Raw genomic sequence first — 14,354 nt, 5'->3', positions numbered from 1 at the left:
TCCTTTTAGATGATGCTTGCTTATTTTTCAGGCACCTGGGACCCCTATTATTGCACGGCAGGTGACCCCAACGACCATAATCAAGCAAGTGTCTCAGGCCCAGACGACGGTGCAGCCCACCACGGCGCTGCAACGCTCACCCGGAGTGCAGGTGAGGCGGCTGTGGGTGCGGCACCCTCCGCGTGCAGGCGGGCCCCACGGGGTGCGGTGCTGGGTGCTAAGCTGGGCTCCGGGAGGAAGGCGTCCTGAAGACAGTGTTTCTCTGACTGCTGACACAGGACAGCTCAGGCTTCCCTTTCTTTAACGCCACGTGGATTTTCATACCAGCAGCATGTTCAAAAGCTTCCCGCTCTGCTGGAAGCGTATTTAGAAATGTCACCTTGTTGATACTTGATTGAAAGGCATCTGTGAAGCAGAGGGTGTGGCGCCCGTCGACCTGTCAGTGCTGGGACGAGGATGGGGGTCCCTTCTGAGAACGGGGCTCCCATTGCTCGTGTGCACCATTGGGTGGAATTCTCACACCCTCTTCCTGCGAGGCACAGACAAGTGAGGGGTCGGGGCTTCCGGAACTGGCCTCAGGGCCTGTGTGCTGGCCACCTGGCTGCCCTGCCTCCCCCGCGGCCGGTGCCCTTTGCCAGGAACTAAGCCCAGGTCCAGAGACGTTCCCTGTCAGCCTGTTGGGGTTGGTGTGCGTGTTTGATCTTAAAATGGTGTCTTCAGCTATGGGAAGGAGAGTGCTCTGGAGCAGGCCCTGCGCCCTCTCGGTGGGTTGTTTGGCTGGTGCCGACGGCTCAGCCTCTGGTCTGGAAAGCTGAGAAGAGCGGTCATGCACAGGCGTGGCTGCCCCTTCTCTTAGAGGGGAGGGGACCCCTGGTCAGGGCAGCAGGTGGCCCTGGGCAGTGCAGTTGGAGCAGCTGGAAGGAACGGGGTTCTGAGCTGTTCTGTTCTTCAGGTGTTTGTGCGTGCCTGTCACGAACGCACAGCCATAGCCTCTGTGTGTTGGGCATCTGCTGGGAGCCGGGAGGCGCTGCCCTCGATGCTCATTGTTGTGCAGTCCCCACCGCAGTGCTGGGGGTAGGCTCTGTTGCAGTTACCTGGAGAGGAAGCGGAGGCTGAGGGTGGCACGGGGTGGTTGCGGGGGGCAGGAGCCGGCCCCGCCCTGGGGCTCCCATCCCTCTGGCGGCATCTCGTCTTCAGGGCTGTTTACAGGTGTCTGCGTGGGTGACGCTGCTCTCCGAAGCACCTGGAGGAGCACACGGGAGCTAAGTGGCGGACCTGTGTGTGGCCGGAGACCCCCGGGGACACTTTCCTGGGACGCGGTGTGCGTCCTGGGCTCCGTGGGGTGGGCACGTCTGAGTTTCAGTCGCAGTGAAAGGCCACTTCTCTGGCAGGGTCCGGAAGCTCACCGTCCGTTTTTGCGTCAAATTTAGTGGAGAGTGAATTTATCAAAATAGGCAGACACCGTCTCGGTGTCCTATAGGGAAACACGTATCTGTCGGACCGTCGGAAGGGAGTGCGAGGGGTATATCTTGAGGTAGAGGGAAGCCCCGACAGGATCAGAAGTGCCCTGCTCTTTCTGGGCGTCCAGAAACAGTCCCACTGTGTCCCGGCTGCCCGGAGACAGCTGCCTGGTGAGTCCTTCCACACTTCCTTCCTTGAAGCGTGTGTGGGGCAGTTCTGGTTGCAGGGGTAGGGTGTGAGAACGCGCCGGGTGGGAGAGCGCATGGGCGTGAGGAACGGCAGGCCAGTGTCCGAGCTGGGGGCCCCTGGGGCCGCACTGGACTTTGGCGAGGGCAGGCGCCCTGGCGGAGCAGACACGCTGCACGCGACTCTGCTCGGGGATGCTGTCTCCGCGTGCGGAAGCAGCAAGAAAGTAACGTTGGGGAAGTCGGAGAGACGTTGAAGGCTACATTTATAAATTGGAAGCGTCCAGTGAGACAGACCAGTAAATACCGTGATGGTTCACGTGGAATGAAACCTCGGGGGCTCCCAGGGCGGCACTTTGGGTCGCCAGAGATGTCCTTGGTGTCCAGCCGCCGCTGGCCTCCATGAGTGTGTTCAGTACGTGCCCCTCCCTGCTCACACCCACGCCCCCTCGGGGCGCACGTCTGCTCTGAAGCCCCTTCCCGTGATGTTTCTTGATGAGACCGGCTCGTGGAGAGCAGAGTGGCCGGTCTGGTGGCGGAGGCGCAGCCTACACCCCCCGCCCCGGAGGTGACACTGGTGACAGCCTTCCCTGTCTCCAGCGTCTGCATGAGTCAGGTGATGCATTTCCAGTTGTAGTTTCTCTGTTTTGCTTTTAGTTTCTGGGAGAAGAGATGATTGACACTGGCCACCCTGGCGCAGGCTGGGCCCCGCGCTGGGCTTCCTGGCTCGCGGTCTTGGGCCAGGTGCGCCATCTCACTTCCCTCGGCGCTCGGTCCGCGGCCCTGGGGGCTTTTGTCTGGGGCTCCACCTCTGTGGGGTCTTGTTGCCTTCTGGGGACCATGAGGGCATCTCGGCAGAGCCTGTGGTCACCTTGCATTTTGGACTCTCATAGCCTCAGCTGGTTCTGGGTGGCGCTGCCCAGACAACTTCCCTCGGGACGGCGACGGCTGTTCAGACGGGGACACCTCAGCGAACGGTCCCAGGGGCCACTACCACCTCCACAGCTGCCACGGTGAGTTCCCCCCCGCCCCCGGGGGTGGGAGAGAGGCTTGTGGAGGCGCACTGCTGCCCTCGCCCGCCCACCCGCCCGCAGCCTCCCTTCTTCCAGGGCCTGGGGACCTCGGCCTCTCAGGTGGGGAGTGAGAGCAGCGGCCTCTGAGGGGCGGCGGGAAGGCCCTGTCCCCTGCTGGGCTTTCAGGCTGCACAGGAGTCCACGTGACGGGAGCCCAGACAGTGGCCTTTGAGGACGTGGCCCGTGTCTGTGGACCAGAGCCACGTCCCCGTTATTCGCACCATAGCTTCCTGCGCATCTCACAGCCCCCGGGGTTGCACTTTGTTTGGACTCTCCTCTCCCATCTTGTTGCTCAGGGCTTTCCGTCATCTTCAGTAGCAACGTCATAATTTAATTCCTCTTACTGTGCACTTAGATAGGCGTGAGCTTTTCTCTATGATAAAGCAGCGTTATGCTAAACATCTTACGGGTTCTTCTCGGTTCCATTCATGGCTGTTCACCCAGTGACGTTCCTGAGAGTCGAGCTGCTGGCCGGGTGAGGGGTGGACTTCGCGGCCCTCAGTCGGCGTGCTTACTAAGCATCAGCAGTCCGTGAAAGTTACTGCATTTTCTGGAAAGAACATTAGGGGATAAATACAGTCTTCTTATATACAAACGCGCATTTCAGTTAACCCTGACGCTGTGATGGAAATCTGCCTTAACACTTTTTCACTTGTATCTTTTTAACTTGAATCCAGGAAACCATGGAAAACGTGAAGAAATGTAAAAATTTCCTGTCTACGTTAATAAAGCTGGCTTCATCCGGTAAACAGTCCACAGAGACAGCTGCTAATGTGAAAGAACTAGTACAGAGCCTACTGGTAAGAGCGCGGCCCTGAGCCCCTTGGCCTGAGAGCGTCTGTGGGACACACGGGGGGCTGCTGAGCAGGGGAAGTCCTGTCACAGGTGTGCGTGGCCCAGCCGGGCACTCAGCCCAGGCTGGCCTCCTGGGGACTTTGCAGAGAGGCCGCCGTGGGGGCCAGTGCCCCGCGCGCCGACCCTTCGTGGCCTCACCATTTGTCAGCCTGGCCCGCTTCCCAGGGCATCCACGTGAAGAGAGTGGGCCCCGTTCATGGCCACTGGAAAGTGTCCTATCGGCTTCAGGAGCGTTTTTAAACACACCTGACAGAGGGCGTTTTACAAGCTTTCTTTCACGTCTCTGCTTTACCTTCTGTAATGGAGAGTTTCAAACCTGTCAGAAGTGGAAAGCAGAGTCTCGTGAAGCCCTGCGTCCTGTCTCTAGGCTTCCCCAGTGACCGAGTCACACCTGATCTCGTGGCTGCTGCACCCCCCCCCCCCCAATCCCATATATATTGTGGCACGGAAGGGCACTTGTTAAAGATCACCGCCGTACGTGATCAGCCCGCCAGCCTAGGGACCCAGGGGCTCTCGAGAGCCTGGCTGCCATGCATGGTCCCGGCGCCTCCCCTGCTGCTTACAGCTTGTTCCAGCCAGGGCTCAGTCAACTGCGGGCACTGCGGTCGACGCTTGGTCTCCTTTGGCTGGATGGTCCCTCCTTGCTCTTCTCTTTCCTTTTGATTTCTGTCTTGAGGAAACCTGGTGGTTTGATGTCTGGGCTTTTGGATGCTTTCTGTCTTTCTGCTGCTGGGGTTTTTCGGCTCAGGTTCTTGGCTCCTTGGGCCTACCTTCCTGGTGCAGCCAGCTGGGAGTGGGTGGCAGAGGGGAGGCCCTCGGCCCCGGGGTGATGGCCTGAGGGACAGCCCTTCTCAGAGACGCCGCATCCTCCTCTGAGGGGCTGGCTCTGTGCCCCGCATGCAGCCCACGCTGGTTTTGGTCTAGAAGGAAAGAGGTTGTGCTCCCGCAAGCAAGGGATTGTTTCAGACCATATACTTAAATATTTTCAGGGAACTTAAAGATTGAAAAATGATCTTACCTCCCATGAGAAACACGAACTCCTGGCATTTTGTTTGTTTTAATTGTAACAATTCTACCTTATAATGAAAATTTCTAATGAAATAAATGTTTTTCTCTTTCATCCCCACGGTCCTGTGTCTGTGGTTCCCCGCCCACCCCCAAGGAGCTGGCTGGCTCTCTCCATCCCTTGCTCCCCAGATGGTCCAGCACTACACCCCATCTCCCCGCTGTGCTCTTGTCAGGGTGCCAGGACCCCCGTTCCACCCTTCTCATGGGACCTCTTGGCTTTCTGGACCCTGCTGGCTGCTCCCTCTTTGAACTTAGCATTAGTTAGCTCCGGGTTTGGCTGCTGGTGATACACTGATGCCAAGGCCACAGGTCAGGCAGAGGCTCATGTTCTCCTGTGGGGACCCTAGGTGTCGGCCTCATCTCGAGGATGGCCCGTGATGGTCCCATCCCTACCCACCTCTCTTTGCCTCCTCCCCTCAGACCACGCTTGCTTTGGTTTCCGGAACAGAGTCATGCCCCCTCTTGTCTGGGCACTCGCTTCCCTCCGTGCCCTGGGCTTCCCCCTGGAGGCTTGGTGTGGGTCTTTGCTGTAGGTCGTTGTCTCTTCTGACTTCTGCTGTGCTGTCCCCTCTGTTCCACCCAAGACCTGGCAGAAAGAACCCTGACTGCCACACAGGGCACTGGCACATGCTGAACAGGGATGTGTGTGTCAACGTCTATTCACGGCAGAATTTCGTTGTGATTTTTGTTTTTAAGGATGGAAAAATCGAAGCAGAAGATTTCACTAGTAGATTATACCGAGAACTTAATTCTTCACCTCAACCTTACCTTGTGCCTTTCCTGAAGGTAACTGTGAACCACCCCCGTGCAGCCCTGTGCGCTGGCAGGTTGCAGTAGGCCTGTCGGAGGGGAGGATGGGCACGCGGGTGTCCCCGCCGGGCTTGAGGGCTGAAAGTGCCCTGTGATGCTCATTAAGGTTCTCGTCAGGAGGCTCTTCTGTGCGATGTGAGGCCCCTGACCCCGCACCTGCGGAGGTGTGAGGAGGCCCGATGGGCGGGGCTCACCAGTGAGGAGCAGGGCTCAGGGGCATCAGGTCGGTCCTCTTGAGTAAGCTTTGCCGTCATGACATTCTTAAGAAAGGCATTTTAGACCTACTGCTCGTTTCTCTTTCTCTTTTCTAAACAAATTTTATTTGGTTCTTACGGAGCATAATCCTGCTCGCTGATGTCGGGCTTGGGGCCCGTGAGTGCCAGATGCCGTCACCAACATCAGGGTAGAGATGTCAAGGCTCTAAAACCGGCCTGGTTGAGCTTGAGGCTTGTTTCTCAAGAGTTGCAAGTTTCTGGGTTTGTGAGGAAGGAACCCAGTGCCCGAGCCGCCGCCGACCCCGTGTCTGTCTTTCCGCCCAGAGGAGCTTGCCTGCCTTGAGACAGCTGACCCCCGACTCCGCAGCCTTCATCCAGCAGAGCCAGCAGCAGCCGCCGCCCGCCTCGCAGGCCACCACCGCGCTCACGGCCGTGGTGCTGAGCAGCTCCGTCCAGCGCACGGCTGGGAAGACGGCGGCCACCGTGAGCAGCGCTCTCCAGCCCCCTGTCATCAGCCTCACGCAGCCCACACAGGTTGGCGTTGGCAAGCAGGGGCAGCCCACGCCGCTGGTATGAAGGCGAGAGCCTTGCCTGCCCCTCCCTCCCCCCGCCCGCCTCTTGAACACATTGGCCACAGCGCAGGGAAGCCTTCTCCCAGTAGGCAGGACAGCTCCCACCGGGGAAGTGTGGGTGCTACCTGAGTAGTTCAGGCATGAACTAGAGGCGGAGGCACTGCAAGTTGGTGAGTGAGTTCTCAGGAAGATGAAATAAGCATGTTGGTTCTTAACCCACTGGCCTGTTACCCGTATCGTTTGCAGGTATTTGTGGTTTAAACGAACATGGTGTGTTTGTGGTGGATCTTTAGCGGGGTGTTACCTTTGATTAGGAGCAATGGCCCCAAGACAGGAAACAGTGTGTGCCTGGTGATGGCGCTTCAGGCAGAGGGTGCCGGGCCTTTTGTCTCACGGCCTCGAACCCAGCCCTGCAGCTGCTGTTTGGGCCTCAGTGAGATAAAGCTGCAGGTTACTGATGGGTGATTTACCGTGTGGGTCCAGTTTTCTGAGTTCTGCAGCTGCAAAAGGGGAGGTCTTTGCTGGGAAGAGTTGCATTTCAAATGTGCTGGCAGCTGGGCTCCCCAAACATAGAAAGGCAATTGACTTTTTTTTTTTTTTTTTTAAACTTTCAAGGGGATTTAGTTCCTCTACAGTTAAAAAACCTGCATAGCTCAGGCTCCCTTGTCACTTGATAGCGGGCTGTAGAATGTATTTTACTGTAGCGGCCACTTAATAACCGAGTGAGCGACCAGAGTCCGCTAGGCTGTTTGCCCACCTGCTCGGGTGAAAGCCTCTGTCTTTGCGTTGACTGGTGGATGAGAGCATCTCACCTGCGGGGCTGGGAACTTCGGTGCGGGGCGGGGGGGGGGCAAAGGTGTGCGTGAGAAGTCAGGGATCCCTCATGTCTTTTTCACGCCAAGGGGAAGAGATTGTGAGTGAGTACAGGACTGCCCTCACCGCTGGGGCTGATTTACGTAAAAGATGCGGTCTCTCGGTAGGTAGTCGTCTTTCCTTGAAAGGTTTGAGTCTTAGTGCGTGGTTGTGAACGACCTGACCCATGTTTGTGGTTTATGGTCAGAGGCTGTCCTGACCAGCAGGGTCATTTCTACATTCCGCTTCCCTGGTCCTGCCAGACATGCTGTGCCTGTTTGGAGGGGACAGCAGTGTGATCAGGCCGGAGCCTGGCCCATTCCCTGCCTCAAAGCCTGTAGAGATGCAAACCTGAGACTTTTCCCTGAGTTTATGGCAAAACCTGACACGCATACCTTGAGGCGATAGCTGTCTTGACTCTCCTTTATGGTGTGAGTTTTCGTTGCCGAGATAGTTTGGTAGCAGGGCACTGCCCCATCCCCTCAGTGAGTGTCCCGTAGTCCAGGGCATACGCAGCAGGTCACCTTTGTAACATTTAGAAACAATTGTTTCTCTTGCCCCAGAGGTTTTGGGCCAGGCGGTGTCTCCCCAGCTCGGGGAGCGCTGCTTGTTCAGGGCGCGGTGCTAGGCTGGTCACAGGGCCTTAGACGGCTGGCACCTTGAGCAGGGCAGAGGCGGGAGCGCACTCCCGCTGACAGGGCTCCAGGCAGGGTGGTGCCGTGCCGCACAGGCCTGGGATAAGGGGTAGCAGGGACATGGCCGGGGCTGGACTCTGCTCTGGGGGCATCTCCCCGAGCTCAGCCTCGGGTGGTGAGTGCGGGCAGGTCCCCATGGAGAGGCGGTCGGAGAAGCTCTTCCTTGAGTGTGGAATTCAGGGCAGGACTTGGGAAATCTGACCTCCCCCCGGTGTAAAAGGCAGCACACCTCTTAGAGACGGATGTGGAGAAAACGTGCCCTGCAGCCCCCAGCAATGTATCCCCTGCGCTGAGATTTGGGGGGGAAGGCATATTCCATGCCGGACCGCTGAGTCAGCCTGCCTCCTCCCTGCAACGACCTCAGGACCTCAGGCCCCATGTGCAGATCTGCCCCAAGAACTTGCCTCTCGTGTGGCGCCTGACGCGGGCGTCCCGGTCCTGGCGGGGCACTGGCCGGGGACGGGTGCTGGCGGCCCTGGGGGGTCATGCTGATGGGCCCGCGGCTCTGCCTCAGGTGATCCAGCAGCCGCCCAAGCCCGGAGCGCTGATCCGCCCGCCCCAGGTGACGCTGACGCAGACACCCATGGTCGCTCTCCGGCAGCCTCACAGCCGCATCGTGCTCACTGCACCCCAGCAGATCCAGCTGAACCAGCTGCAGCCAGGTGAGGGCCCCCCGTCTGGTGCCGTTACCTGCACGTGGAGCCCTGTGCGGCCATCGCCTCCTGGCCTCGGTCAGGGCAGGGGGCCCGGAGTCAGATACGGTTAGCGCTGCTGGTTTCTTTCCCAAGCCTCTCTTGCATTTGAAAAAGCACGATGAGTTTCAGGAGAGTAAGTGCTTGAGAGGCTATTCTGTGGCCTATGAGTCCGGCGTTTTTACCGGCTTCGTCGTGGCCGGTGAGCGGTGGTACCCTCCCCTCCGGCCACCAGGGACCGGAGCGGCGGCGGCTGCTGCAGAGTGTGCCCCAGCGTGTTGGTGGGTATACCGTCCGTGTCTTGTGTTGCAGTCCCCGTGGTGAAGCCCGCCGTGCTCCCTGGAACCAAAGCTCTCTCTGCCGTCTCGGCTCAAGCAGCTGCTGCGCAGAAGAACAAACTCAAGGAGCCCGGGGGAGGCTCGTTTCGGTAAGGAGTGGGCCTGCACGCGCCGAGCGGAGCGACCGCGGGCCGCGGGGCGGGGCGGGAGCCTGTGTCCCAGGGCTGGCCTTGCCTGCGTGGTGCCAGCCGCTCTAATTTCGATACCGTGTTCTTTCCACGCTTCACTTTGACCTTGGTTGCACGTTTTCCCACAAAGTTGGCGCGGGGAGGTTTGCTGCAGATACGCAGCAGGGAGTAAACCAGTGCTCTTTGGTGTACGAACTGGTAGAAAACCTGTCGCCGTGATGTCGCGCTTCAGTATTCTGAATACCTCATGGCTGTAGAGCAGAATGCTTCACTTGCCCTTCTTTAACTTTAAAACTTCCAGAAATGCTGTACTGTGGGCTCTTGACGAGCAGCCGGGCAAGGGGCTGCGTGTCAGGGACACGCGGTACACAGGCCGTAGAGCTGATGTGGATAACGGTGAAGCAGCAGGAAAGGGCGCGTGTCTTGGGCGTTTTCACAGGGCTGCCCCCTCCCAGATGGCATCCCTGAAGCTGTTGGCCGGTGGAGCAGGGTTGGCGTCAGCGGGGTGGGGAGGGCGTTGTGCCTGGGCGGCCTGGCACGGAGGGGGCACCCAGTGGGGCGGGGAGGGGGTCCATCTGCAGGTCAGAGAAGTAAGAGAGCAAAGGCCACTGGGAACCCTGCTGTCTTTCTGTGGGGGAAGGGAGTTGTTAGGACGGTCTCTGCGGTGCTGGATTAGCTCGGGGTTCAGTGTCTGGACACACACCGGGGGAAGGAGACAAAGCTCCTTGCCCTGTGCGCTGGAGGCGCTGGGTGGTGGTGAGCACACCCAGCGCTCAGACCGTGTCTTCTGAGAGCTGTTCTGCTCTCATGACCCAGACACCTTAGAAGGGCTGGTTCTGGGGTCTCTGCAGTGTGAGCTGGTGCATCTCGTTAGGTCAGGAAGCAGTGCTGGGGTGGATGGGCCCGCGGCAGAGCTGACAGAAGTCGCCCGGAAGGGCCTCCTTTCCCCCTGCTTGTGTGTAGTGACAGCTTCTGCCACCGGCTGAGACGGGAGAGCACGAGCCCATGGGAATGAATAAACGGGAAGCTTAGGGGGAAGGGGGAAACCAGCAGGGACCCCCGAGGGCTGGAGCTCAGAGCATCAGGAAGGGACCAAGGAAACCCAGCCTCTGCAGGGCTGTGGGACATTTTTGTCACGGGAGGGGACATCGGTCAAATGGGGACACAGATGTGCTACAAGACGCCTGGCCTGTGGCCTTGCATGTGTCACGGGCACGAGAGCCAAGGAAAGGCTGAAGAACCTTCCAGGCTAAGGAGGCTGAAGAGCCACGCGGAGGGGCTGTGAGCGTGGCTGGCGGCCTGCTTGCAGAGGTCGCCCGGCTGCTCCGTAGGGGACGCCCTTGGGCGCAGGGAGCACACGTGGGGTGCTCTGGGGTGGGGCGCGGGGAGTCAGGTTGGCCGCTTCCCCGCAGGTGATTCGGGAAGAAGAGAGTCCTTCACCCCGTACTCCTGCTTTTCCATAACTGCGATTGTTTTATGAATAAATTAATGCTCTTTGATTTTTTAAGAAAGGTTTCACTTGGGGAGCACCTGGGTGGCTCAGTCGTTAAGCGTCTGCCTTCGGCTCAGGTCACGATCCCAGAGTCCTGGGATCAAGCCCCGCATCGGGCTCCCTGCTCAGCGGGAAGCCTGCTTCTCCCTCTCCCGCTCCCCCTGCTTGTGTTCCCTCTCTCGCTGTGTCTCTGTCAAATAAATAAATTAAAAGAAAGAAAGAAAGATTTCACTTGGAACAAACTCCTAGAAGCTGTGAGGACAGTGTTGCTGGGTTTTGCTCCCTCAACTTAGCCGTGCCTGGGGAGCCCTCTGCACACATCCTCACACCAGAAGTCATGCGACTTTAACCCCTGGCGGATCTTCCTTTAAAAGAACAGTTTCACTTTCAGAGAAGATCGCTAGGCCTCCTTGTTCCGGTGACAGCGCGGGGCAGGCGGGAGCTGCTGGGACGCACACCTGGAGGGGCATCGCATGCTTTCTACCACAGGGTCCCACTAGGTTATGCCCCCTGAGTACACCTCCTGACGTGCCCCTCGCTCAGCATTGTCTTCTTCTCTGAAGGGATGACGATGACATCAATGATGTGGCCTCGATGGCGGGAGTAAACCTGTCGGAAGAAAGTGCACGAATATTAGCCACGAACTCTGAATTAGTGGGCACCCTGACGCGGTCCTGTAAGGACGAAACCTTCCTCTTACCAGCGCCTTTACAAAGAAGAATCTTAGAAATAGGTATGTGGGCGCGCTGCGGCCGTCCCCCGACCTCTGGTGTGCCCGCGTGGCTGTAGTCCTCCGTGGAGCCGCCCTCTGCTGGTGGCTCCCTGGCGGGGCACGTAGGCCCCAGCGAACATGCCTGGTGCCTTGTCCCCCCTTTTGCCCGTGGCCGACGTGGTTGATGCCAGGGGTTCTCAGGTAGTGGCAGTGATGTAGACCACCCCCTCCCACCCGGAGGGCCTGCCTGGGCTGCCCTCACGTTGCTCTGAGCGGTGGACGAGAGAACAGCGACGTTTGTAAAGTGTTGCCTACCCCCAGGTAAAAAACACGGCATCACGGAGTTGCATCCAGACGTAGTGAGTTATGTATCCCACGCCACCCAGCAGAGGCTACAGAACCTTGTAGAAAAAATATCAGAAACGGCTCAGCAGAAGAACTTCTCTTACAAGGTAACACACTGTTCTCCCGAAGAGGCCACGCTTGCCGTGGACTCGAAGTCAGCGCTGCTGGGAAGGCTCTTCCCGCACCAGGCGTGGGGGGCGGCACAGGAATGTTTCTTAGAGCTACGTTTTGGGGGAGATGCCGCCTCTCTTAGCCCACAGTGCTCTCGGGCGCTATATGCCCTGGCTGGGGAAGGAAGCCTGGCCTGCATGGGGATGCACAGCAGGGGTCTAGCCTGGGTTGGGGCCGGGGCGGAGGTGGCTTGCCCAGCCTTGGAGGTCGCGGAGCCTCTGCCGGTTCCACCCTGTGCCCCTGTGGCCTCGAGCTAGCCCTGCAGACCGAGTGGCTCTGGCTCACGCCTGCTCCCGTGACTCGGAACACTGCCCTTTTTTGTGGAGGGTCCAGGGGGCCAGCTGCAGGGCCGGGTCCGCCTTCCTCTTCCCTCCCTCACACGAGTACTAGTCAGAGGGGCCCAACTGAGTGAGGCCGGTGCCGTTGGAGTGCCATTTAAAATAAAGAATCAAATGATACCGAAGTGTGTAAGGTGGAAACCCCCCTGAGCCCTAGCACTGCTCTCCTGACACTCGCTTGTCTGCGTGTTAACACGCAGGCCGTCTGGGGACGAGGGGCGGGTGCGTGGAGGTTCTGTAGGACTTGCTCTGGGAGGCAGGCTGGTGTGCAGCCTGCCTAGCCCAGTTCTCAAATTTATGACCGTGTTTTTTTACCTTTTTGTAGGATGATGACAGATACGAGCAGGCAAGTGACGTCCGGGCTCAGCTCAAGTTTTTTGAGCAGCTCGACCAAATTGAAAAACAGAGGAAAGATGAGCAGGAGAGAGAAATCCTTATGCGAGCGGCCAAGGCAAGTACCTGCACCTCACTCGGCAGGGCCGCTCCCTGCCCTGGGCACCTGCGCACACTCGGGGCTCTGGGAGGCCAGCGCGGTATTGCGGGGCCGGCCCTGCAGACAATGTGATGTGTGTGATTGAGGAGGGGGCCGTGGGTGGGATGTAGACCTGAGTCTAGAGCCCCGCGGGCCGTCCTGGCACACCGTCTGTCAGGTTCCTGTGCCCGGTGGGCATGGTGATGACCGCCTCTGAGCTCTTCTCCAGTGGGATTGATTTTCTTAAGAATAATGGTTGTTTTTTTACCATGACGTGCAGGCTAAATTTTCATCTTCTGGCTGTAAATAAGCATTTAAAAATGTAGTATGTGTTCTGTCGTATGATCTGGATATTATATCGTGAATAAGATAGCACATTTGTTAGATGATAGACATTTAGGTCATAATTTATTTTTGTTTCTACTTTAAAAAATAGTCTCGATCCAGACAAGAAGATCCAGAGCAATTAAGGTTGAAACAGAAGGCAAAAGAGGTAAGGTCTTTTAGTCAAAAATCTTTACGCTTGGAAATAGATTCTTTTTTTTTTTTTTTAAAGATTTTATTTATTTATTTGACAGAGAGAGAGACAGTGAGAGAGCGAATAGGTTCTTACGTAACCTAATCGTCCAGCCAAAGAAAGGGGAGGAAAGGTGGCATTTCTGTGACGAAGTGATAGGAGATGTTTGCAGAGGTGCAAACTTTGCCCTCCTCAGGGTGGCAGTAATTCTCATTGCGTGCCTTCAGCCTTTACACATACACAGTTTGTTGTATTTTCTGAGCTGCTCAAGATGAGCATCTGTTTTGGTTTATGATTTTTCTGATTGTAGGATAAGCTTAACCATTATAGTCAAAACAGTAAAGAAATTTTAATTTAGACAATTTCCAAAGATCCTTTGCTGTTACTTTTGTAGTAAAAGGTAACGTGCATGAAATGATAGTCTCGTTTCTCTTTCAAAACGAAGATGCAGCAACAAGAGCTGGCTCAGATGCGGCAGCGTGACGCCAACCTCACCGCCCTCGCCGCCATCGGGCCCAGGAAAAAGAGGAAAGTGGACTCCCCAGGACCGGGCTCGGGGACAGAGGTACGCAGCGCAGCAGTGCTCGAGGGCGTGTGGGCCCGGGAGCACCTCTTGGCTCAGCTCTCCAGGTGGGCGGACACAGCCGAGGACCGGCCTTCTTACATTTACGTGCAACGCTTCCTTGGAATATTTGCATGACATTCACGTCGGCTTGTCGTGGAGATGCCCTGAGCTGGCGGTTCTGTCCGCGAGGAGGTTTGCTGGCCGGGGTCGGGTGCCGCGAGGTTGGACCGCCGGCGGAGGGAGCGCGGGCAGACTCTGTCGGAAGGGTGGCCTGGAGGAAGGAAAGGGGCCCTTGCCCATTTCTGTTTGTCCAGTTCTGTTAGTTTCTTGTTTTGTTCGTTGTGATATCTTTATGTGGTTACAAGCCCAGCCTCAGAGTGTTGTTACTTTTGCTTAGATCGTCACTAGTTTTTTAAGTAAATTACGAGAAGAAAGCACACGTGGCCTTTCCCGCTGACACGAGGCCACGGCTTCTGGTGGTGTGGTGCTGGTCCGGGCTTGCACTAGCAGCGTTTCCCTCGGCCTGAAGGGCAGCACCCAGCGCTTCTTGTGTGGTACGCTGATGATGGGTTCTCTCGGCTTCTGTTTACTCGAAAGGGCCAGTGTTTCTCCTTCAATTTCGAATATTTTCCCTGAATATAAAATTCTGGGTTGACAGTGTTTTTCTCATTTAAGATTTATTTTCTTCTACATTGTTGGATAAGCTGAGCGTATCCAGGTAGATGTCATTTAATTTTCGGGAAGGACACACTAAGGATACGTGTGCCCAAGGACCGGGCACCCTTCATGCTCTGCGCT

The 14,354-nt window shown here is 57.4% G+C and overlaps 1 protein-coding gene across 1 annotated transcript in view; it reads left to right on the top strand.

The window, feature by feature from the left end:
* Positions 1 to 14,354, top strand: part of TAF4 (TATA-box binding protein associated factor 4) — a 68,043-nt gene that overhangs the window by 39,815 nt on the left and 13,874 nt on the right. Inside the window, exons 3-14 of the mRNA XM_045886051.2 lie at positions 32 to 151; positions 2,540 to 2,659; positions 3,397 to 3,519; positions 5,339 to 5,428; positions 5,992 to 6,237; positions 8,301 to 8,448; positions 8,791 to 8,905; positions 11,000 to 11,169; positions 11,470 to 11,600; positions 12,328 to 12,453; positions 12,911 to 12,967; positions 13,437 to 13,556. Of these exons, the coding sequence (XP_045742007.1) occupies positions 32 to 151; positions 2,540 to 2,659; positions 3,397 to 3,519; positions 5,339 to 5,428; positions 5,992 to 6,237; positions 8,301 to 8,448; positions 8,791 to 8,905; positions 11,000 to 11,169; positions 11,470 to 11,600; positions 12,328 to 12,453; positions 12,911 to 12,967; positions 13,437 to 13,556 (1,566 nt within the window). The remainder of the gene's footprint in view (positions 1 to 31; positions 152 to 2,539; positions 2,660 to 3,396; positions 3,520 to 5,338; positions 5,429 to 5,991; positions 6,238 to 8,300; positions 8,449 to 8,790; positions 8,906 to 10,999; positions 11,170 to 11,469; positions 11,601 to 12,327; positions 12,454 to 12,910; positions 12,968 to 13,436; positions 13,557 to 14,354) is intronic.

Source organism: Mirounga angustirostris, unplaced genomic scaffold (genome assembly GCF_029215605.1).
Source record: "Mirounga angustirostris isolate CCGP_5_RB_7025 unplaced genomic scaffold, mMirAng1.0.hap1 SCAF_10, whole genome shotgun sequence".
In the NCBI taxonomy this organism is placed as follows: Eukaryota; Metazoa; Chordata; class Mammalia; order Carnivora; family Phocidae; genus Mirounga; species Mirounga angustirostris.
Note: the sequence above shows the minus strand (reverse complement) of the source record. Positions and strands in the feature narration are given on the sequence as shown.